The sequence below is a fragment of the Homalodisca vitripennis genome, chromosome 3 (assembly GCF_021130785.1).
Source record: "Homalodisca vitripennis isolate AUS2020 chromosome 3, UT_GWSS_2.1, whole genome shotgun sequence".
Classification (NCBI taxonomy): Eukaryota; Metazoa; Arthropoda; class Insecta; order Hemiptera; family Cicadellidae; genus Homalodisca; species Homalodisca vitripennis.
In genome coordinates, this window is record NC_060209.1 from 106,435,919 (window position 1) to 106,461,665 (window position 25,747).

The 25,747-nt window shown below is 33.3% G+C and overlaps 1 protein-coding gene across 41 annotated transcripts in view; it reads right to left on the bottom strand.

Moving 5' to 3' along the window:
• The window catches only part of LOC124357275 (Down syndrome cell adhesion molecule-like protein Dscam2), a 231,198-nt gene that overhangs the window by 136,018 nt on the left and 69,433 nt on the right, over positions 1 to 25,747 (bottom strand). For all 41 annotated transcript variants that reach the window (XR_006921931.1, XM_046808888.1, XM_046808894.1 and 38 more), the window contains exons 3-4: positions 8,915 to 9,093; positions 196 to 334 (exon numbers count right to left, since the gene is read on the bottom strand). Coding sequence is in view for 40 of the 41 variants with exons in the window: in XM_046808888.1 (XP_046664844.1) it covers positions 196 to 334; positions 8,915 to 9,093 (318 nt within the window). In the remaining variant the exon portion in view is untranslated. The remainder of the gene's footprint in view (positions 1 to 195; positions 335 to 8,914; positions 9,094 to 25,747) is intronic.

Below are 25,747 nucleotides of genomic sequence, written 5' to 3' on the forward strand. Positions count from 1 at the left end.
ACTTTATATCTACATCTCATAATAGTATACACTCAATTTTTAATCAATCTAGACAAAAATCTCTGAATATAATAAAAAAATATTTTCATCCAAATAGTTAATGAAAATTTATTTATTGCTACAACAATGTTGTCAGAAGTTTTTCTGTCACTCTGAAAGTCTCAGCTTATATCGGTATAACTCTAAGCGACCCACCTGCTCGGACGTTGACATCGCGAGAATGTATAGAGCCAACAGAGTTTCGTGCGAGACAGACATACACTTGTGCATGAACCTCTTGCCGGTAGTCTTCTGCTCTGAATGGTGGAAACACTAAGTTACCATTCGCCAACACCTGAAAGGATTCAGTAAATCATTTTAATGGCACATGTTTTTCATGTCCAATTAACACTAAATTGGTATAGTCTAGGAGCCAAGAGCTAGTTTGCACTATATAAGGACATAAACTGTTTTTTTATCGATAGAGGAGTTTTTAATAAGAACAAAATCAATTGTCAGCCACTCCAGTTTTAGTAGAGGTTGAAATAGGAGGTTATCAAAAGGGTTAAAAATATTAAATGGTAGATTTTTTCTTAGATCATATTTTTTCTAGCTTTATACACTTAAAACCGACCATTATACATATATTTCTTTTTGTTGGCCAGTTTGATAACCTCTCATTTCAACATTCACCAAGACTAGCACAGCTGCTAATCAATTTCCTTTTTAAGAGAAATCCCTCAACCAGGTTTTGTGCTTATACAATTCAAAAAATGGCTTTTGGCACCTGGGCTAGTACATGATAGATGAAAAGGACAAGTAAATAAAACCTTCTTGAGAAACAAATGATAACCATCTTAAATTAGAGGTAATAAAAGGAACCAAATTGATCAGGGTGGGATTAGCCCTTATACTAAGCCTCAATTTCAACAATATTTTACAATAGGATTTGGCAGGTTTGGAAGTAAACTAATTTTATTTTAGAATTCAACATGTTTCAAACAATATGAAATTATAGATAGCTCAACTTTTATGGAAATTGGAATTGGAGGGTTTTGATGCTAGGGGCTTCAACTCTGAAATTGTAGTAAACATCAATATTTACTAATCATATTTGTATTTATATCATAGATTTTAATTTAAAATTTAGTTTATTTTTTAAAATACATGTATTAACTTGTTTCTATAACCTCTCCATTTTATGTTTATTTCACACAATTGGACATAGAGTAGAGAATTCAAATAAAGTGAAAGGTCTATATTAATGGTAGGTACATGATAAATATTACACCTGTACAATCCATACTCAAGTCATGGTAACTTCCCCAGCTCAATTTCCCATCTGTCCACCCTCGCTAATCAAAGGTGATCAATTTAAAATTCAATGATAACAAATGACTTGCATATAATATTGATTTCATTTCAATATTCTATTAATTCTAAAATAACCAATACTTTGTTGATTTTAAACTAAAAAATATTTCACTAAAGTTGTTAAATTTTTCAGTCAATTTAATTCATTTCAACACAATATAAATCGTGACAATGTTCGGAAAGTAATGAGGTACAAAATCTACATAGTAAAAAATACATAATTCATGACAAACTGAATAAAAATATATAAATGGTAACACATTGTTACCATGCAAATAGTATATGCATATCATAAATAATGACTTTAGTATCCAGGCTAGAAAGAAAAAAAAACATGTTTTGATATGTTAACTAATGGGAGTTAATAGTAAGAATCAGCAAGGGTTCTGTTTCTATTTTTATCCAGGGATAAAAATTGTTCTATGCTTTGTACAACCCCTCCCTCAGCATGTTTACTGGCACTGCTAAATTTATAATGGCATCAATGATGACCAGTGACTAACACTACATTTTTAACCCCCTACAAGATTGAGTTCATGACCTTCCAGGCAGCCACTAGCTTATGTAAGAATGTAATAGATATGACCAAACTTTTGAAATTTAAAACTATCCCTACCAGCAGGTCGGAAGAAAGATAAATATTGGTAAACATGTGGCCTTCATCTCTAGATGCCAAACTGAGATGCATTATTAGTTTAGATGCTTCATTTACACAACACTAAAGGGCCAATAACTCTCCATGTTGGCATGTTTGTACAATCATAATTCTTTAAAACATTTAAAAACACCATACTCTTGACACTACAATACAATAATGTTTAAAAGCATTATAATTTTTCATTACTTGGACTTGATTTAGTTACAATTAATTAATCCTAAATTATGTTTTAAAACTATTCTCTTATAACAGTTTAATTAATCGTATATTTGGCCCCAATCTTGAAACCTTAAGTTATAAAAAAATTAGTAAGAATAAATGTTGCTTGAAATTACTTTACATTTTAGGAAAAGGAACATTTTATTGGTTAAGACAAACTTGTCCAAGCTATACTGTCTCTGTATCACATATTTTAGTCTGAATAAAATAAGAACAGTAGTGATAACTATTGTAATATAGTATTGTAATGTTATATACAAATAAAAACGTTGTGCACCCGTTATCTGAATATCTTTCAAGATACCAAAAATACATAAGAAAAGATATGATTGTAAATGACCTAAGATTTATAAAATACTTTTCTGTTTTGTGCTATAATGCATAGTACCTGATAAATAAACATTCCTTTTCCAGACTTTATATGGCTGTCATATTGGAAGAATACAATTTTTTTTTTATTATCCAATATATGAAATAGGAACTGGGTAATTCTAATACAATTTACATAACATGCCAAATGTATCAGTTTGGTTCTAAGTTAAGAATTAATAAAGTTTACATCTTTTGCTTGAATGAGAATGACTGCCATCTTGAAACTTTTTATGGGTTAATACTGACTACCAAACATCTAAGCTATGTGCAAGTACTACTTATGTACTAAGTTTAGTTTGGATATTTCAAAAAGTACAGCAGTTATTGTGTTCACAAGCTTGTGTTATATTGCATTAAGTCTATACATACATATTATATATATATATATATAAACTTTTTATGGGTTAATACTGACTACCAAACATCTAAGCTATGTGCAAGTACTACTTATGTACTAAGTTTAGTTTGGATATTTCAAAAAGTACAGCAATTATTGTGTTCACAAGCTTGTGTTATATTGCATTAAGTCTATACATACATATTATATATATATATAAACTTTTTATGGGTTAATACTGACTACCAAACATCTAAGCTATGTGCAAGTACTACTTATGTACTAAGTTTAGTTTGGATATTTCAAAAAGTACAGCAGTTATTGTGTTCACAAGCTTGTGTTATATTGCATTAAGTCTATACATACATATTATATATATATATATAAACTTTTTATGGGTTAATACTGACTACCAAACATCTAAGCTATGTGCAAGTACTACTTATGTACTAAGTTTAGTTTGGATATTTCAAAAAGTACAGCAATTATTGTGTTCACAAGCTTGTGTTATATTGCATTAAGTCTATACATACATATTATATATATATATATAAACTTTTTATGGGTTAATACTGACTACCAAACATCTAAGCTATGTGCAAGTACTACTTATGTACTAAGTTTAGTTTGGATATTTCAAAAAGTACAGCAGTTATTGTGTTCACAAGCTTGTGTTATATTGCATTAAGTCTATACATACATATTATATATATAAACTTTTTATGGGTTAATACTGACTACCAAACATCTAAGCTATGTGCAAGTACTACTTATGTACTAAGTTTAGTTTGGATATTTCAAAAAGTACAGCAGTTATTGTGTTCACAAGCTTGTGTTATATTGCATTAAGTCTATACATACATATTATATATATATAAACTTTTTATGGGTTAATACTGACTACCAAACATCTAAGCTATGTGCAAGTACTACTTATGTACTAAGTTTAGTTTGGATATTTCAAAAAGTACAGCAATTATTGTGTTCACAAGCTTGTGTTATATTGCATTAAGTCTATACATACATATTATATATATATATAAACTTTTTATGGGTTAATACTGACTACCAAACATCTAAGCTATGTGCAAGTACTACTTATGTACTAAGTTTAGTTTGGATATTTCAAAAAGTACAGCAATTATTGTGTTCACAAGCTTGTGTTATATTGCATTAAGTCTATACATACATATTATATATATATATATATATAAACTTTTTATGGGTTAATACTGACTACCAAACATCTAAGCTATGTGCAAGTACTACTTATGTACTAAGTTTAGTTTGGATATTTCAAAAAGTACAGCAGTTATTGTGTTCACAAGCTTGTGTTATATTGCATTAAGTCTATACATACATATTATATATATAAACTTTTTTTATTAGGTAGTTTTGAATTCTGGTGGTCCATGCACGATCAGAGAAAATCGCAAAATATCTTCCAGAAATTCCATCATGCAATTGCAATAGCCTAAAATCATCTTTATTGCACAGGCACTTTTTTTTGTAAGTAAGAAAAATCAAACTTGTGAGTGTAGATATGCACTGTAGACCATTCCAAATTAGTATAATTTTGTTGCATGTGTATGATACCATGTGATTAATGTAGTAAATTTGAAAGCCAGAAGTACAATAGAGTTAGTGTTGTATTAGCAATACAAACCAGAGCATTTACTCTCCAGATGTCCCCAACAGTAAACCGTTTATAGCCACATAAATGGCTCAACTCTCCCTCACTCCCCTTTTCATTACCACTTTAAATACGATTAGGTACATTTCATTAATAAACTTTACTTTTGACTATACTGCAAACAATGGAAATGAAAAATCTTTTACAGAATAAATAACCCAAGAACAAAACTTGAAGGAACCAAGAAAAGAATAAAAAATAGATATTATAATGTAAATATGAAGGAGAATGAAATATAGCTTAGTGATTTTGAACTGAAGCAGAAGTTATAGCTGCATGGCTCTTTTGGGATAAAAAGTACATTTGGAAATTAGTCTTAAACTACAAGGCATATTGTGAGGCTACCTAACAGAATTAGAAAATCATAGGGTGAGTTATTGAAAAAGCACATTATTTATTGAAGTTTTTGAATCTTTCTGAAATATGAAGTGTATTGGAATAGTCATCATGAAATATATTGCTAAACCTCACTGGATTTAGAAAAACCCAGTTACTCAATGCACAGCTGAGAACTCAATAAACCTAGAGATCTGTGGGCTTTTTGTGTGAGAATGCTGTACAAAGACCTTGGCAAAGGATGCTACACATCAGGACATAACTCTTTACGATCACAGTTTTTTGTATGATGATCATTAGCCTAAATAAGGGGGTGGGGAGTATGACATTTACATCAAAGTATTTTATTTATGTATGTAGCATATGTATAGGTCTGGTAAGATTTAAAACAGCTAATCCCTTCCATGAATGCATTGTTATCCCATGTGCTATAGTATTCTAAATTGATTCCTTTTTTCTAATATTATATTAGATATACTGATAGGGTTAGTAAGTGTGACGACCCCAGCATATAATAGTTCTAAGACCAGACCGGTGACATCGTATGCGGTCTTAATCAGCCAATTTAAAATATTAAATTATCAGTAATATATTTTATTTTTATTCAGTATAACATTTAATTGTAGTAACGAGTAATGAATATATGCAGCCAGACTTATTAGGTTAAGCAGTGCAGGTGGAGAAGATATATATTTTAATTCAGCACATGAATTGTAAGTCCAAGTCTGTCAGCAGTAAGCCTGGTAACTTTCCATACCCAGAGCAGCTTTGATTGTTAATGTAATCTGTATTGGTTTATACCCGGGATATTAAAATACAGATAACTACATATTAAAATGCTTGGAATTATATTCTATCATATGAAATTTACAATCAAGTATACTCTTAGCGAATTATTTATGTTATAATATTCCTCTATTTTACAGATGTTGTGAAATTCATTTATAAACATTAGCATCAGGATGTTTTGTCTACATATTATAATTAAGCATTACCTAGAAATTACAAATTACACACTGAACAAAAATAAATTAATAGTTATTAACAACAATAAAATAAAAGGAGCCGAGGAATACTGAACAATATTAGCAGGTGTCTGAAGTGTAAATTTTTAATAACTTCTACAAGTAATCATTGGTTTATTACTTGTGACAAATCTACTGGAAGACTACAAATCTAGGCTATTGTTAAATTCTCGAGTGACCTAAAGTTATCGCTATTAGGCAATTTCAATGCTAAAACGCCTTCAGTTTAGTACATAACCTATAGTTATAAAAATATTAGCAAATATTTATAATGCCATTTACATTTGATTTTTATAATTATGGGCACTTAAAATGTCAAATAATGTATCTAAAAGTTTAAATACTATTAATACATTATCAACAAATCATAGACGTGGATTAATTAAATTTTTATTGTTTTACTTAATATCACTTGGACGTGCATGGGCTGGTAAGCCACCGCGCCTGCAGAAGCCACGAGGCAATGTATAACCATTGGAGCGTACAGTATCGAGCCGTATTGAAGGCGGCGTACCTTTATTAAGTCATTCACATGAGCGTACAATTATCAGCTGGTTCGTGTCTCTGCCTGGCTGCTGGTAATTTTACGGCCACAATAATATTAAATTAATAATTGTTATAAAAATTTTAAGTCTGATTATGCATTGTTTACAGAATATACAAAAAGTTTAGTATTACATGTATTAAAATAAATTTAATCTATCTTTAATATAGAGTTATAATATCTTTTTAATGTTATTTATTACAAACTTAATCCTATTTTTAATTTTTTTCAGATTAGGTTTTATACATATACATATATGTCTGTACCACAACCAAGATAAGTGAAGAACTGAATAAACCTGATTGGATAATGATAATAAAGGCACACCAAAAGGAAATGGCGGTGAATCATCCCAATAATGTGATTACCCCTATCTAGTAATTTCAACGATCGTGATAAAGCTTGATATCCAGTACTATACAAGATTATAAATTAATTTCTTAAGAATTCAAGGCCTTCATGTAGAAAATTAGTGCACAAAGAAAAAACTTCAATAACTTCAACTTTACGTAAACAATATTAGTCTGACCTACGAAGAATTTAAGTATATTTTTTATTTATTTAATTTTTGCATTTTTAATAATTTTTATTTTTAATAATTTTTAATTTTTCTGTATCGGAGGCCGAATCACTGATAGCGACCAGCTATGGACGGTTTTGACCGCTACCTCTCCGCCACAAATTAGGGACACATTCTTTCACATTGACTCCAGACATATACATTGGCATTGGCTGCATATAGTTGGGGTTGTGGATTTGATCGATTAAACCAAACAATAATAGTTCAAACTCATCCTTTTTGGAATAATTGTTGCAATTATTGTTTTTACTTGAGCAACTCCGGTCTACACACAGGCCATATTGCCATTTCATGTAGACTCATTTCCTTAGAGCAACCTTTCCTCAGGCAGACGAGATAAGAATTTATTATAAGAAACCTGTTTAGTTACTTTTATTTGTTCCTTTAGATTAATAATAATCTTTACGTGCATCTTTTTTTTCTGTTTCTGTGTATATTGTAAAATCTTTCTGGAATAATGGAATAATGAATATAAAAGTACATAGACATATGATGACATATTGTGATGACGAACATGTTACAGCACGTTTGAAGTCGTTATCTGATATAGACTGCCAGCCCAGCATCCTTCGTCACCAGCCCCTGACGCTTATCTGATCTCATCTTTCTCTGTCACCACCCACCATTCCCAATATTCCTTACACCATGTCTGACTAAGTAATACAAGTGATATATAAAATGTAGGTGCTATTTAAATTGTTTAAAGAGAGCTTGTGTGTGTGTATTTTTTTACTTTTAAAATGCTGAAAAGAGAGAGTTAAGTTTTAAAACGTAAATTGTGTCTAATGGTTTAAATATAACAGCGGCCATTTCCTAAACGGAAAGTTACATAACGTCCAGTACAGTCTGTTTCAGACTATACTCCAACTCAGCCCAACTGTAATGAGCAGATGTTTGTTAAAATAACCAGTTAATAATAATCACAAGTTTTAGTTTTAAAGTGAGTGCAAATATTAAGTTTCACAACGCCAAGTACAGTCTGTTTCAGACATTTGTGAGTCTTGCTTCACGCATATTACACTCAACAGTAATATTGTAGTCAAGCTCAGCGAAGGATCTAAACCACGAAACTTAATTTTACGTAAATTAAAAGAAGAATGTTTGATATTTTGATTATTTGAAAGCTTGTGCAAATACCACTACTCTCCAATAAATACATACATTTATCTAAGGTTGACTGGATTTTACTTTGAAACTTCACCTTCCTGAAACGGAGCAGTTATAAACTAATTTAAAGCACCTTGTAAATACGATTTTGTAATATATGTAATTCGGAAAGAAATGAAATAATTATCAGCACTTACACAGGCTGTACTTGATATTTTAAATTTTCGAAAGATCCACTTAACTTACTTGAAATAACAACTTTTCGATTTTAAACTGGAGGTTTTTAATACGCCTTTACTTCACTTTGACACGAACTAAATCTTGACGTTATAAGAACTTGACATTTTGAACTGGCATATTTATTTAATAATAATACTCTATGTAATGAAAATTTACGTTTCGAAACGGACCCTTGAGCATTAGCCTTGAAATGTTGTACATTTTGATATCATTCAAGGAACTGGCATAATTCCCTTTCTCTCTGTTTCCGTGGGATATCTGAAGAACGAATTATGATATAGATCTGAAATTGTTTACGAGACTTAAGCGAAGTCTGATATCACGTACTGTCGTATGGTGTATTTACCTCTCAGAGACCGGGTACGTATAAGCAAAGCCTGTTACACTACACACGGTCTTGCGTATTTCTACGACCAAAGAACACGAATAGTAACATATCTTTGTATTTACCTGTCTGAGACCGGGTACGTCTCCCACTGCCGTGCCGTCGGCCCTCACCCATATGATCTCGGGCGGAGGGTTGCCCCGGGCCGAGCACTCCACTGTCGCTCCCGTCGTGTTGCTGAAGTCTACCCGGTTTTGGGGCTCTTTGATAAATATAGGACCCATCGTGTCGTCCTCGCAACTCCCTGTAACAAATAGAACAGTTAGTGAAGGATAAACATAGTTGTAGTTGATGAGGGAAAGGTTAGGTAAGCATGGACATTACTTATAACACAAGACTCTGCCCTACTGAACTCGCAGATATCACACTGTAATTCAATAAATTCTGATCTACTATAAAACTAAGCATCACACTAGTTTTTGTTATCACTAGGAGCAAAAGCGAACATTTTCTGTGCACACTCGTGTTTTGCGATGATTCATTTATACCAATACGATTAAGCACCGAATGACATATTTGCTTCGAGCTATGAGGTGTTTGGAATCATGCCGCAGATAAATTTTAGGAATTTTTATATATTGCCTTATTGTTTTGTTGTTTGTTAAAAAAAACAATGGACAATGCGGCGATAGCTCATTGAGAGAATTTGATAGTGCACTGACTTATCACAGGGTCATCAACAGGGGAGCAAAACTATACTTTAGACATAAACTTCACAGTGCACTGACTTATCACAACCCTATCAACGGAAAACTTTACTATAGTTTTAGAGATCAAGTTGAAGCAAGATTTCATTGTGCCTCTCGTCAAATAAAACACGTAACTTCCAGACATATTCCATTGTGAAAGTAAACGATGATAAGGTACTTCTGGAATTAAATTAAATCCTGGAAAGAGTTTAAATTGGTGTAAATCGGCTCACTACAAAACACAATGATACAAGTGTGTGTGTGCGTGTGTGTGTGTGTGTGTGTGTGTGTGTGTGTGTGTGTGTTTTACTGACAAAAATTAAGTTATAGTATTATATATTACTTTTGTTTTGATACATGCAGTATTTTTGTATGTGGAGAGTTTGTCGATAATCAAGGTTGAAATTACCGCTTTCAAGTTTATTGTTGAAACCTGAAATCACTCACTACTTATTGGTCTTTGGCCTGATGGTCTATATTTTTCTTTTTCTTCTATGAACTATCTGCTTCTTCTAACTCGGTATTTTATAGCTCTAATCGTGACTTCTGTTATGTATTCAAATATCACAGTAAGATATGCTCAACTTCCTCTTTGGTCGAGCTGAGCAACGACCGTATCGGTTATTTTAACCGCATGACCGGCTGATAAAGCGATAGTTTCGCCACTCTTGGTTGGGTAACACGATTATTTATCCGGTATTTAGCAAATATGAAGAATAATGAATTTCACGTTTTTAGTTTATTTTCAATATTGACTTCGGAGGTTTTGATATTTTTCCTTGTACTTTAATATAACTTTGTCACGTGTTGAGTCAATGCACCTCGGACCTACTATTCAATAATTGCGCCGAGTGAAAAATAGAACCTACGGTTAGTCTAAAGATACTGATATTCGTTTCTTAGCTTTCGAATGATGATAAGCTTGGTGGGGAACTCAAGAAAATACATTCCTGTACAGCAATATTCGCCGATTACAACACAGGGTTGATTATCGTGAAGTAAAGCAATATGTTTAGTCCCTCCCGTCCAGAGATATATTTCATGATAACCTCAGTTTGTCGAACGTTTCAAACGTTGAATTTCTTCTCGCGTCGGACGAAAATCTTCAGTTTGCTATGAAGTCAGCATAATCGTCTTGGTTATATTTAATCATGAAACGAATCATTCTTCAAGTTTATGGGATTGGGACAGTAGAATCACAAAAGTTTACATCGCGCATGAACTTGGATCTTGACTTTTGATTCTCTGATTCTTCAACAATTAAGATCTTTTTGTTTGAAGCTTTATAGGTACTACGTTCGAAGCCATATTTGTAGATCCTTGAGTATGTAACCGTAGTCTCAGATCTCATAGAACCGTGGAGTTATGGCGTTTTCGTTATAGAATTAATTTTGCTTTGATTAAGTTAGGTGCTAGTACCATAAACAGGTCAAACAATATGGATTTTTTTTAATGATTGACAAGATTCTATAAAACGTTTTGGAACATTTACTTTGGAATTAGAGCTGTATAATAAAAAAAAATTTTTAAATGCTTCAGCAATTATTGTCCTAAACTTATATGTAAAAAATTTATTTCAATGAAAGTTGAACACATTCCTAAGAACTGAAAATATATATTTCAAAACGTTTGAGTCAACAAGAATGCGAGTGTCCCACAACACAAACAAGTGGTACGTTATTAACGAAGGGAGGCATCAATTAATGCCATGAATGCTGGATGTCAAAGCGGACCAATCACAGACATCACAGTGGTGCCAACACAAATTTCAGAGTGGCGTCAACTGAATTTCCCGGTGGACTCTATTTGTATTACACAGTATTCATCCAATAGCCGCCGTCCCTTGCGCGCAAGTACTCGCCTAAAATACGTCATGTAGATATGAACAGTTGCCTGGCAACGGGCACACGTGCTGACACATGCTCTGGTGAAACTGACTCCGCTCAAACATTGAGGCGGCCTTCCGTTTCCGTTCTTGAGGGCGGCCAATTTTAGAACACCCACGTTTCCGGCATTTCACTTCCCGACCATCAACACTACGAACTGGGTGAACCCCACAAGCTTAAAATACATATAACGAAAAATCATATAAAGTCTCAGCAATCAAGCATTTTAGTAGCAAATCTGAGATTTGTGGAAGAGTGACATAAATTTATGAGTTTATAGTACAAGTAAGTAGTAGAGGGTACAAAATCAACTACTTCTGTAAAAGAAGCAAGTAAGAATAAAGTTCATCGCTTTGAATATAACTCAATAAGAAAAAATCTTTTATCAATTATTATTATTATTATTATTATTATGAGGAACCCAACAGTTTCTATCTTGTTTGAAGGAAGAAGTATATTGATTTTTAGACCAAAAGATCAAAAAGTGGCAGTCGTAAGTAATTCCGTAAAAAATACCGAGAAGACTTGAAACAGTATGGTACCTCTAGGTCTTGATATACTCAATATGGAGTCATATGGGATAGAAATTGCAAGAATACAAGTTTTTGATGTCTCCTACCCGCATCAAATCCACAAGATGTACAAATTACATTCATGTACATAGCATGTCTTGTTCAGCTGTTAATCGATTGAACACAATTTGCTGATACAAAATGTATTACGAAAGGCCTTCGTTACAATCTGTCGGTCTCCTTGACACTCCGTTGTATCGGCATTTTTAAACTAAATTAAAAATTAACTCTCACTTTAGCACGAATCCGTCGCTAAGTCAAAGAATACAAGTACCAGTTTTCTTATTGGCCAATACTTAACAAACTCTAAATTTAAATTTACTCTCAAAGTTTTTTTTAAAATATTTCACTGCATATATTTTAGAAGTATTTCCTTTCAACATCACTTTCTGTTAACATCTACCTGTATGCGATATTCCAGCGCACTCCATTTTCGCGATATAAAACCTATAGGCTCCTCGTATTAATTAGATTGATCAAAGGACGGACGAGGTGGTTGAACCTTTAGGGTTTGTCTGCTCCTCCCTCACCCCACTATCCCACAGGTTCAGAGTGAGGCTGTGTGCCAGGGGGGTATGGGAAGTTCTGGGACGGAGGGGGCGAAAGGATCGATAAGGACTCACGCCCGCCCAGCTAAACTGTTTAGTGTTTACATCCCTTCAATGCCTAAGCTCAGCCAGCTGATTGCGATCAGGTGGTAGGTACAATCAATATCTTTCCATTCACCAAATGTTCATATTAAAGACAATCCAAACCTACACGTCTCACTGAGGTTACTATCTATGATTTCGAATTCGCTGGGTGTCGCTCTGTTAACAGTGTTCCAGTGACATTTATGTTCAAGTTCAAGTTCAAAGCTCTTTACTTAAGTAAACATATCAATGGATAAATGGCATAGCTCCCAATGCAAGGGCGGGAAAAGAAGTTAACAGTAATATATGTTTACAAGTTTTGAAACATTTTGCAGTCCTACAGAAGTCCATTTCTATACTCCACCACCATCAATTTTCAATCCAATAAAAAAGAGAATTCAATTTCACAAACAACACTATTTTCAGCTTAATCGTATACACAAAAGTTTTAGCAGAAAAGTGACACTTGACAATAATTTAAAAGTCCTATATGTTTGGCATGGCAAGTGAAAAAATATATAAACATTGTACTAGAAAGGTCTACAACAGTAAATGAACTATAAAAAATAACAATAAAAGTAAAATTGATGGTAACATTGTTAATATAATAATAACAAGTTTATCACTTTGTAAATTTATGAAGCAGAAAAGGCCTATAACAATAAAATGAAATATAAATAATTAACAATAAAAATAAAGTTTATATAACAATAACAATTTTTATGTGTTTTAACTTGTTTTGCGATCCGCGAGAAATTGGGAATTCCACTGTCCAGTTTGGTATAACTAAGTTAAAAATTTTACATCAAAATATAGATTAATAAAGTTTTGTTGTTTTAAGCGTCAATGTGACAAATGAATAAACAAAAATACTCCATAGATAAGTTTCACAAGATATACAGGGATCACAAAGACCAATGGTTCGAATCGCTCAGTTCAAACCATTACCCGCCGTCCATTAAAATTCAACCACACGGTTGCCAGTACTAAAAATTGAACTAAAAAGAAAATTTAAGAATAAAGACATAATTAAGAGTTTAAATAACCCTATTTCTAGTTAAGGTAAGATCTTAGGCAATTCATCTAGAATGATCCAGTATTAATGCCCACATTTTTTGATTCGCCATTATCTCATTCCTGCAATGAGGGTCGAAATTTTATTTATCATTAACCACTGGCCAGTTTTCTGTGATTGGTGGTGACGAACAGACTTGTCATTTGGTTATATAATGATAATAATTAGTTCCCATTATATTGAATGTATGTTTTACAGTTAGTGAGTGTAAAGTTGACACATAGATGTTGGTGTGGTTTCCGACTACTGTGTGTCACAACACTTTCATATATTTTGTTCACTTTAACCTAGTTTGTATTAATACATATTGGGTTAATTAACCACCTGAGAAAGTCATCAGATTATAGATCTCAAAACATAGTGTGACTATTGCTTTAGTTTATCGTTACGATGGCAAACGTCCAGAACAATAATGTAGCCTTCACATTTCGTTTTAGCTTTAAATAGTATAAAAAAACAATAATGATTATTATACGTAAGAAGGAGTGTATACAATTACAACATAATGCTTACATCTAGCTACTAGAACAAAATACAAAATTGTCCCTTAATACGTCCTCTTTTTGTTGCCCTTAGTACTGAGTACTGATAGACTAAAAGTATTGGATCTTGGCACATTGAAACACTATTTATTAAAAACAATAAATATACAACTGACAATCCGAGTAACAAACTTGGAACATAAAAAATAAAACTTTAAGAACAACGAACTTCAAAAACACCATAAGGATACTTCTGATCAAAATAGTGACAATAATACGTTTAGCAAAAAGGCCCTAACTACAGAATCAAAACAAGGATCACGTAAACACGATCAAATACGTTTCGTGATTAAAACATGTTATAACTTATGTCTATAGAGTAAATCATGTATAGACCAAAACAAGTACACCTAGATGTCTCACTAAGATAAATACACTGAGAGCAATTGGCACGAACAGCTAGCTAGTCCCGTTAATGTTAGTACTGGGTCTAACCCTCCGATCTCGCTTTGATCAGGTGACCAAGTGAGACTTCTGTCTTTTCCAACCTGAATCAACCAAAGCGCCCGGAATGGAACTCAGACAAGCCACAGGCCCTGCCCACTTACTCAATTATGAGAAGGTCAGTCACGCAAGTCATAGCCGCAAACGAAAACGAAAGTAGTCACTCACTACTGCAGTTTCCAGGAAAACAGATACGTGTTTTATAACGAAAATAAATGACCAAACGTTATACAAGAAAATACCCCACCCGAGGCCAGTTTTCTTCAGAAAAGGTTCGTGGAGATGATTGCATAATGAGATTGGTCGATCATATTCAAAACCTTCAAAGGTTGTTAGATGAGGTTTCAAGTCAAAATTTAACACAATATTTATTAATTGTATACTAAAGAAGCCACAATTTTTAGATTTAGAAAATTTGGGTTTTTCTTAGTGTAAAAAATATTGTTACATAGTTGTTTGTACGAAATAGAAATAGAGGTTCAATAGACATGACAAATTGAAGTTTTTATTTCATTGTAAAAGGAAAGGACGATTTTCTTTAAAATGTGTTAATGCATTAGTAAATAAATCATTCCAACACACTCAAAATAAATCAATCTCTCAATCTTAACCCTCATGCTATTAAAGCGCATCTGCCTTTCCTCCTCAATCACTAAATTATCTCTTAAAGAATCTAACAAAGCTGTGATATGCATATTGTTTTCATATTTATTCTATTTTTGTAAAGTCGACTTTTCAACCAACAAACTAATTAAACAAAACCAATTTTACTTGCATTTAGATTTTTGCTAATAAAACATACACAATCACTAACCAAACTTTGTAATTTTTTCCAGACAATTACCCCTACTTTCAAGTGGTTAATTACTACCCGATATTTTATAACAATTGGACAATCAGTATGGATTTTTTATATGGATTCCTAAACTTAAACGTAAAAAATTACATTAGATCAAAAAAATTACCAATTGTAATGACACAGCTTTGTCATTCTTTGGGAATTCTGGTAGAGACCCCTTCCACCAATTTCTGCAGAGAAAGTGCAACTACTCGACTATCCCCCCATTTCCCCGGGGCTGCTCATTATCGTAATGCACCCCTCCGACCTACCCCCACCAACCCCAGCCTACGCCAACACCACCCCCTCAAAATGCCACTTCACGTTTACAAAGCAGTAAAAGTAATTCCGTCCTCCTTCACTCTTTAAAATTGCAGCATAATTTTCCCTCTCGAGTGACGCACTGAAAGGTTCGCATGTACTCTGCTTTCACTTAAAAGCACTTGGTTATTCATATTTTATTTGGTGCAAAGAGCTCAAATATTTTTTCTACTGTGAGAACCACTTGTGTAACGCGTTTAGAAATCTACAGGGCAGTGTCATGGTAAACTATACGTTTTGAACTGCATTATCAGAAGATGAAATTGTTTATCTAAAGAGTTCACGAGTTACATCTTAAACTTATAAATGATTTTGTAGCCTGTTTGGGCTAACTGATCTACGAGTAAATGTAAATTTGAAATGTACGATAGAATGTCTTAATATCGTATAGCCCTACATTAGGTTAATTTTCCCTTATGCAAGTATGAATCCCTTATACACGTGATTCGTGGATTAGTTCCCTTGAATATATCCTAACAATTTATTTCATAACGTAGCTATCATGGAAAGAGTTGATTCATTGTGAATGTGCAGTTTAGCTCCAGTTTAACTTCCTCTTAGTGCAGCACCTGGAATCTGACGCTGTCACAGAAGTGAGTCTTGGAATCTGGATTCATGTTCGTCAGGAGACATAAACAAAATCGGCGACGAAGAAGCTCAAAATTAACTCCTTTATACCGTTCCGACATCAGAGACATCTACACTACAAAATATAGTGCAATGTAGGTGAAGAGGTATTCTCGTTGTCTCGTCAGGTGCACAATTGGGTGCAATACGATGTTGTAGACACGATCTGTAAGCACGGTGGAGCAACCTCCCACAGCTTCTCGCTTGGTCTTGCCACATATTAACTCCTTTTATACCGTTCCGACTTCAGAGACATCTACACTACAAAGTATAGTGCAATGTAGGTGAAGAGGTATTCTCGTTGTCTCGTCAGGTGCACAAATTGGGTGCAATACGATGTTGTAGACACGATCTGTAAGCACGGTGGAGCAACTCCCACAGCTTCTCGCTTGGGTCTTGCCACATATTAACTCCTTTATACCGTTCCGACTTCAGAGACATCTACACTACAAAGTATAGTGCAATGTAGGTGAAGAGGTATTCTCGTTGTCTCGTCAGGTGCACAATTGGGTGCAATACGATGTTGTAGACACGATCTGTAAGCACGGTGGAGCAACTCCCACAGCTTCTCGCTTGGTCTTGCCACATATTAACTCCTTTATACCGTTCCGACTTCAGAGACATCTACACTACAAAGTATAGTGCAATGTAGGTGAAGAGGTATTCTCGTTGTCTCGTCAGGTGCACAATTGGGTGCAATACGATGTTGTAGACACGATCTGTAAGCACGGTGGAGCAACCTCCCACAGCTTCTCGCTTGGTCTTGCCCAGCGATCACATAAGACCAATAGATGGAGCACTCCTATTCCTACAGCATTACTGGTGTTGAAGCCAGTGGCGGCCATCTTGAGAACATCTAGAAACGCCAAACGCCGTCCAGAAAAGCTTAAAAATTGCAGTGCGCGCGCATAAATAAATCGCCACCTAGCCCAGTTAGGATTAAGCCAAAATGTTTTCAAATTTGGTGTACGTATATCTCATAAAACACCGATTCCAATGGCGCAACTCAAATTACCAGTTTTGATCTCTATATAATTTTAATGAGCAAAAAACTTTAAAAGTTTTATACACATTTGAAATCGTAACATGAAAAAGTCGGTCTGTGAGGAATTTTTTTGTTTTTAGGACAGGCAAGTTTGTAAGCGGGAAAGTTTGAGATAAAGAGTTGAATTATTTTTTTCATTCGAAACTTTATTTTCTAAGACCAGTCGTTTTCCTGATATTATCGGCAGAATATAGGCGAAAACCCTGACCGCATCGCCCGACCTACAACAGATCGCCTACACTCCAGGCCGCTATCGGCTCTTAAATTAAAACTCAACATATCGTTAATTTAAAATTCATTTAAATTTAATTAATTATTTTTAATATGTTTAACATTTTTAAACCCCATTTATAAGGCATTCGCTTATCATTTCATGTAAATAGAAACTGTCATTCAGTGCAATTAAATATTAACTAAACTTGAGGCAATATAAGGTACAATAAAAGTAAATCACTAGACATAGACGTATTTATTTATCAACGGACAAACCATTTTTTATAAGAATAGTGCAAATTAATTAATTCAAGACAGACAGCATAATCGAACAAAATTTATAATAAAACATGGTGTGTTAGTTTTGACTATGCAATAAGTATCAAAAAATAACAAATCATAAATAACACTAACCAACCCGAAAAACTAATATAACTTGAGTATAATAACAAGAACAACAACAACAAGATAAAAGAAAAATAATGATAAACATTTAAGAATTAACAAAGATAAATTTAGAGCAAATAACAAACAACAAGAAATGATGTAGCAGATCTACTTGGAAAAATCTATACATTTACAAGAAATCAGGTAATTAACAATGTACAATCTCATTTAGCAGTGCAATTTTAGAAACAAATATTAATTCATTAAAAAAGTACAAAACAAATAAGTTAAATTTACCACCAAACTATTAGAAAAAAAATAACGTAAAAAATAAATAAATTAAGTATCATTGAGCATGATGAAAAGACTATTTTCTAAAAAAGCTATAGCTACATGCGAAATAGTCCAGATGCTGGCACACCAAATTACCCAAATGGGTAATTCATTATGTTTATAAATAATGAATTTAATGTAATGCAAATTAAAATATGAAAATTAGAAAACATAAAATCAGATATAAAGAGTGTTATCCCGTTTCTTACTCAGCCTAGCCATAAAAACTTTTATGAACACTATAAAGTAGGCATAAACTAAACAAGACTACAATTTTAAGTGTGTAAATTTTATTTTTATGAATTCTTGTAAATAAAGTAAGTTAAAACTCTATTATTTTGCTTTTGTAATACTCGACACTGCCTAATACGTATGGTATCCTCCACCCAAAAAATGTATAGGCCTAGTTAAGGTTTTTTTTAAAATAAAGTCTTATCTATCATTAAAGTAAATAAAAAATACTGTTAACTACGTGGCCTAATACAAAAAATCAAATTAATTGAGACATTTATGGCACTTAGACAACCAAATTAATTGTTAGCAGCACTTAGATCACTATTTACATTAGATAATACGGACATGATCCCTTTTGATTTCAAGTTTTTCAAAAATTAATATCTCTAAAAGGAAACAATATTTAATAAAAGATTTTCTTTTGTGCAGTTGTAATTAGACCTATTTTACAAAATGGTTTTCTTAGAATAAAGTTTCTAAACTTAAAAAATGTGTTTATTAAGATATGTAAAACGTGGGCCTAACGCACTGCTACACACTGCCAGACAGCAGCGAACACTGTCTGAGCGCTCGCCACTAGGGTGAATCATCCCAAGGTCGCCGCCATTGTTTGTAACATCGCGCGCCAGAGTCGGCTTCAACGGGCAACCCCACTGCTCCATCTATTGGTCTTATGTGATCGCTGGTCTTGCCACATATTTATCCCACTCCTAACTCTGCCAAAGCGGGTTGAGCAATGTATACCGCACTGCAATATTTAATATACTACTCAACTACTGGCTTCAATAACGTTTAATCGGACTACGCTTTTCGAGATAGTTCACTTAAAACCGTGAAACATGGATGTGTAACCAGCATTACACAATATTTAGTTATTGAGAAAAAAATTCGCAGTAATTTAATAGTTCACATTGAAATAAAAACATGTAAAAAATAAAAGGTTATATCCTACTGCCAACATACTTAAATGTTAGTACATTACGTATAAAACAAAAAAAATTCATTTTAAGATAATACTTGTACTTCATAATAGATTTCACTACAATTGTAAACCCCTTATTGCGGTCTTGGTAATGGCAATAAAACCAAACACGCTGTTATAGTGTAATCGACCGTTGCGATTCATTTCAATTACTCGTGCTATCGAATTTACAAGGTTGAACGTTGTGGATTATCCAATACAACGGATGTAAGCAGTTGTAGTATTCAATGGAAGACCACTGAATGTATCACCTTGGCTGGGCTGTTATAGTGTAATCGACCGTTGCGATTCATTTCAATTACTCGTGCTATCGAATTTACAAGGTTGAACGTTGTGGATTATCCAATACAACGGATGTAAGCAGTTGTAGTATTCAATGGAAGACCACTGAATGTATCACCTTGGCTGGGCTACTCGTGACTGAGAGGTCTAGTTTTAGAAGGAGGGACTGTACTAGCGCCTGCGCTCCTGAGATACTATGCCCGCACTACTCTCTCACAACCACCACCCCTCACCTAATACACGATCCCCAACCATTTTACGCTCATCTTTTAAATATTTTAGTTCATTTGTTGTTTCCCTCTGTTTACCAAATATTTTAGTTCATTTGTTGTTTCTCTCTGTTTACCAAAGTGTTTTGAATGCCATTTAAGAAAACATGTTTAATATTTTGCCATATTGTCAAAGCCAAAATATTACGAATAAAAACAGTACACATGTATTGTTTGTATTATATTATAGCAAAGTATAAATCGACGTGAATTTGTATCTTTTGAGAGGAATATTCTCCAAGCAACAAGTGATAGGCACTCGTAAAGGAATAAACACGTACCGGTAAAAAAGGTTCAGAAACCAAACATTATGTTTGAATCAAATTATCATTTTTGCAACCCCTTAATATTCCAAATTTATTTGTTGTAGTTTATAAGTGTTCTGGACGTTTTTAAAAGTTAAACTTAATAATTTGGCATCTTGCTAAAAGCCGTTTAAATTGTTAAAATTAAATGCGTGTTAAGTGGTGAGTTAACTGTTTATCCTGTTGTTGTTAAAGGTTATGTGTCAGGAAGGTTTGTTTAGCCTTAATTTCGCCTTAATAACAAGTGTTTTATTCTATTTTTTGTTAGAATTTGGAAATATAATAACTATATTTTAAATGTATGGGAGACTAAACGGAATTGTTGCAAAGTATTACACCTCTTTGAGGGTGTCAAGTTACAAATGAACAGAATTATAATTATACATAATTTTTAATTGCCTTTCAAAATTAAATATGTGGTATGGTACTGAATTAAAATTAATTGTACCAGAAAATGTGGGCTATAAACCAGTGATAAACCACAATATTGGCTATGATCCGTGGTTTCCCTGTGAGAACGTGCACTCCATACACGCACAGCTCACGTTGCCAGCCTAACATTTTTTGCTAGAAATTCAAGATTCTAACAAAAAACAGAAACAAGTCTGTCTACTGGTTCTGTGGACCGACCCTGGTCTAACCTCTGGTCCAAAATACAAAACTTACAATTATTACTGTTCTATTTGTATTTTTTTACATTTGCATACAGCTATTTCAACTTAAAATGTTTGCTACAAAATATAAATATGCTAATTGTTATGAGTGTTTTGTTTAAATATGACTCTTAATACCTTTTCCCGAAAATATATATTTCAAATAATCCTTTCACGTATAGTTTTATGGTCTACTTCCCATCCTTACGTAACTTACTGTATAATTGGACACGCTGACAGACATGTACGTAGTATTTTGTTTCCATAATGTGTCTAATATCAGGGAGGGGGGACAGCTGTTTTGTACAAATCTCCGGCTCCTGCTACAGAATCTTTCAAGCATATATGTCACTTTCCTCAGTATGTTTTACTATGGAGGACCTGGCAGTGACAGTGAGTTCTTAAAATCGAGTCTTGCCGCGGCTTCCATCTGTCTATCCGTATAACTCCTGATATAAAGGTACTTGAAATACATAGGTTTCGCTTGGTCCAAGGAAGAACCCAATTAATTTTGGGGTCAAAAATTCAAAGGGCTGTCCGTCCGTCCGTCCGTTTGTTTGTCTGTCTACCGCCTGTGTGGGTTCTGATATACTCTGTGGCATAAATGTATTAATAAGAAAAAAGTATAAACGATGTAGGAGAATTAAAACCCAAACAGATAAATAACAAATGTGCCTTTAGTAAGCTTAAGAGTCTCCTTGTAAAATTTACATTAACGCAACTCTTACGAATTGCAAATTAGTTTGTCACAAATATTGCTGTTTTATTATAGATGAGATCAAACTTCAGTCCCAAGGGCATTTGAAATCTAAAATAAACGCACCATAAAGCAGATTGTCTCCAAAAGAACACCCTACGGAGCAAAAGGAGAGTGGGTGGATTTATTTTTACACCTTAGTGCCCAAGAGGGCGTAGAACCTTGTAAGGGTGGCTGCACTACACTAATGAAAGCCCGAGGTCAACACGTAGTTGTTCTGGAGTCAAGAGGGCAACGGTTCTTGTCAGTGTCTCATTCCCTGCAAGTATACAGCCTTCAATTTATTACTAAATGTAAATCTAATATATTTTATTATACACCTACATGCTCATGGAGTGATGTTTAAGTCAAATAATTCATCACAGAGCAGTTTTCTCCCTCTTGAGATGTATTCTTGGCGTTGCACATAATAAACTTAATTAAATACTGATATATAAGTATGACGTGTTTTAATTTACAAATTAAAATGATTTTATAATGATTTTGCATCAATGATAATACAAGATGTTGCATAAATTATTTTCTATGCTTAATTTGTGACTACTAAAAATTATAAAATTACCAACGCATAAATATTTAATAAATTACAAATGTAATGTTATGTATTACAAACCTTAATTAATTGTATTATTTTGAAATTTTATTCTACTTCAACGACAAATGTTTGTCAATTGAGTTGTCTACTACTACACAAGATCATAGTAAATTTTCAAGCTCCTAAATTCAAAAAATAAGTTAATTTTTAAGGTGTAGAAAAACAACATTTTTTTAATAATCCTCAAGAAATTAGCAAATTAGAAATTAGAAATGCAATGGCTAAGATTACGTAAAAACTTTAGATTAATTAAAAAAAATTTTATGAGTATAAAAACAAAGCCAACAGAATACTTCGTTTACAAATAAATACTACACTGGTTTCAGCTATCAAAACAGTTAACATGTTAAGTAACTAAGGCCAACCTAGGGGATGCTAAGGTAACCATGTCCGGACATAAGGTGATGTTTTATTCAACAACAAGACGGCCTACCAATTAACAGACTACCGCCGCCGCTCCAATTAATTAGCCTAGAATATTTATAGGCTTTCTCGCTTTAGCTGATGCGCGCTCAGTCTCCGTTTGTAAGAGCCTGACGTACAGATTGCGTATGAATCGGGCTTCAACTCGATATTGGTTCCCGTCTAGTGCTATGCTGTAGCAGCGATTGAAATTAAGTCTACGCCACAAACGTAGAAACAGAGTTCAAATGAGTACCTGCATTAAGTACTAGCATGCTTGGGATAAAAATGTATAATATTAAGGGAAAGCAATTTTATAAGTGAAGTGTAAAGGGTGAAGAAAAATAGTGAATTTATGTAACTAATAAAATAATTAAGTTTATTTACCGGTTTAAATGACTTCTTGAATATTTCTTTATATGTTAATCCTCAAATCAATAGTGTGATTCGTCAGTTTTTTATTAAACAATACGGATTCGAGCTGCTCGATTGACAGTTGGTCGAGTGAGTAAAATGTAAATTTAAAAATTACAATCATTAAATGCGCTTAATGAGTAAAAATAGGATTCAGTAATTTTCGGAACTTTTTTAAGGTAGAACGAACGGTGAGGCAGCAAAGTAAGTTGTATTTATTAACAAACTACTTCCAAAAAAATTTGTTTTTGAAATATTTCATTCAATTGCATTTTCCAAGTAGGCTACTCATGTAATATAACAATACAACGTAATCCGTCCATTTACAAAACTAAAAAGCATTTACTGCACTGAATGTAGCAAAGCGTTTACTAACTAACAGTAATAACAGTAGTTTACTGGATTTGTTTAGCTGTTTAAGCCACTCGTCAATACTGAAGGGGTTAATGGAGGATAAGTTCTCCCTCGCGGAAGGGATGAGGGTGGAGGGAGCAAACGCTGCTAATTGAAAACCTCTATAAGATAGGGTCCTCAGAGCAGCTTTTAGATTAAACCAACCCGATTGCAGCAAAACTAAAATCTAACATTTATTTACCATCGCAACAAATCTACAAGAGAAACAAGAGAAAGATATAGATATCCATCAGTTGTCTTCTTTGTTCCTGATATCGACGTATAATAACGCGTGTATACAATACAGAATAACTAAAATGTCATCTTTCAATTTTGTTTTGTGACTTATCGTTATACTATATTAAAAAATTTAGATCATAAAAAACATACTACCCCCTTTACTTATTATGCATCCATTTAGATATATCATCCTAGCTTTGTGTAATTACAGCAATTACACACACTCACTATATACTGCCAAGAAGAGTTAAATGTTGGAATAATCATTTAAAGTCCACATATGCAAATTATACAATTTACAAGAAGAAATAATATTTCATTCTGAATATGAAACTAATAATAATAACGTGAATGGGATAAGCTATTATCTGTTTAAAATAACTTGTTAAGAATTACACCGTCAACAAAGAGATCCGTTATACAAAAATAAATTACACACAGTGAACCACGTAAGTTACAAATACGTCCTTCATTTAACAACTCACTGACCGGTTAGACTCCAGACGGTCTGTCAATATTGACAAAGACATTCTGACTTGACAATCAAATCACGTACTTCATACACGATCAGTATTTTTATAAGTATTTTTGATCTGTCTTGAATTTGTTATAACCTCAAAATATACCGATCACGCTCGGTTTCTTTTTAGGGATTTCCCGTTCGTAAAGTAAAACTACATTTCTAAATACAGTATACTTCAGTTTGTTTCGTGTATGGTTTAACAGCCATGTCTAAAACCTGCGAAAATAAGCAAATGACTGAAATGAAGAATGAATCAGAGCTCTTAATAATAACACAGATTGCCATTATCTTGACATGATGCAGCGTGAAAGAATTCTGCCCACTTATGTCAATCAACGTATTACTGCCAGAATGTTTACAGAATTACACTGCCATTGTGTTTCCGCTTTGTTGGACTGAAGTTTTTAATACTTAATAAGTAATATAGTATTTTCCTTCCATATTTTAACAGGTATAAGTATATATTACATTTTTTATAATTAAGTTCATGCAGTTATTTTAAATAATGATATTACGTACATTAAAACACATTTCTACAAATAATAGCATTGGAATGTATATAAGGTTTTAAAATATTATACACTTCTTATTTCTCCTAGCTATATTATTCAACCATTGCAGACCGCGTTCCTTATTACTTCTCTAGACGAAAGTCAAGTCGAGGTAGAAGAATGTGCGACAGTAAAGGCGAGAGTGAGGCCAGATGATTGCCTCAGGCTGGCAAGAGAGTGGAAACTGTGCATAATGAGAGGGTTTGAGCCTCAATATAAGGAAGGAGCTCATGGTCCTTTGATGTGGAAGATACGTTCTAACTACGGAATGGATAAAAGTTTGTGCGGAGTAATATCACTACGGGCATTTTTGACATCTGAGATACCAAAACTCTTCACATGAATTAATTTCAATTGAATAATTTTGAAGATTAAACCTCAAAGTACGTAAACCGATAGTACGGAGTATCGAAACCCTTTACCGAACTGCCTGTAATTGACCCCAGACATATATACACATTCACACGTACATACATACATACGACCATACATACACATACAATCACACGTACATACATACGCATACATTCTCAAACTGAATACATTTTTTATACACACCATGCCAGGAATATCTATATAGGCTACCATCTTCCTCAGATCAACTTTGTTGCTCTTCAATCTTCTGACACGAATGTAAAGAGAGTACTTCCTTGAAATAAAAAGAATACGTCCTAAGCATATTTCGATCGCACAG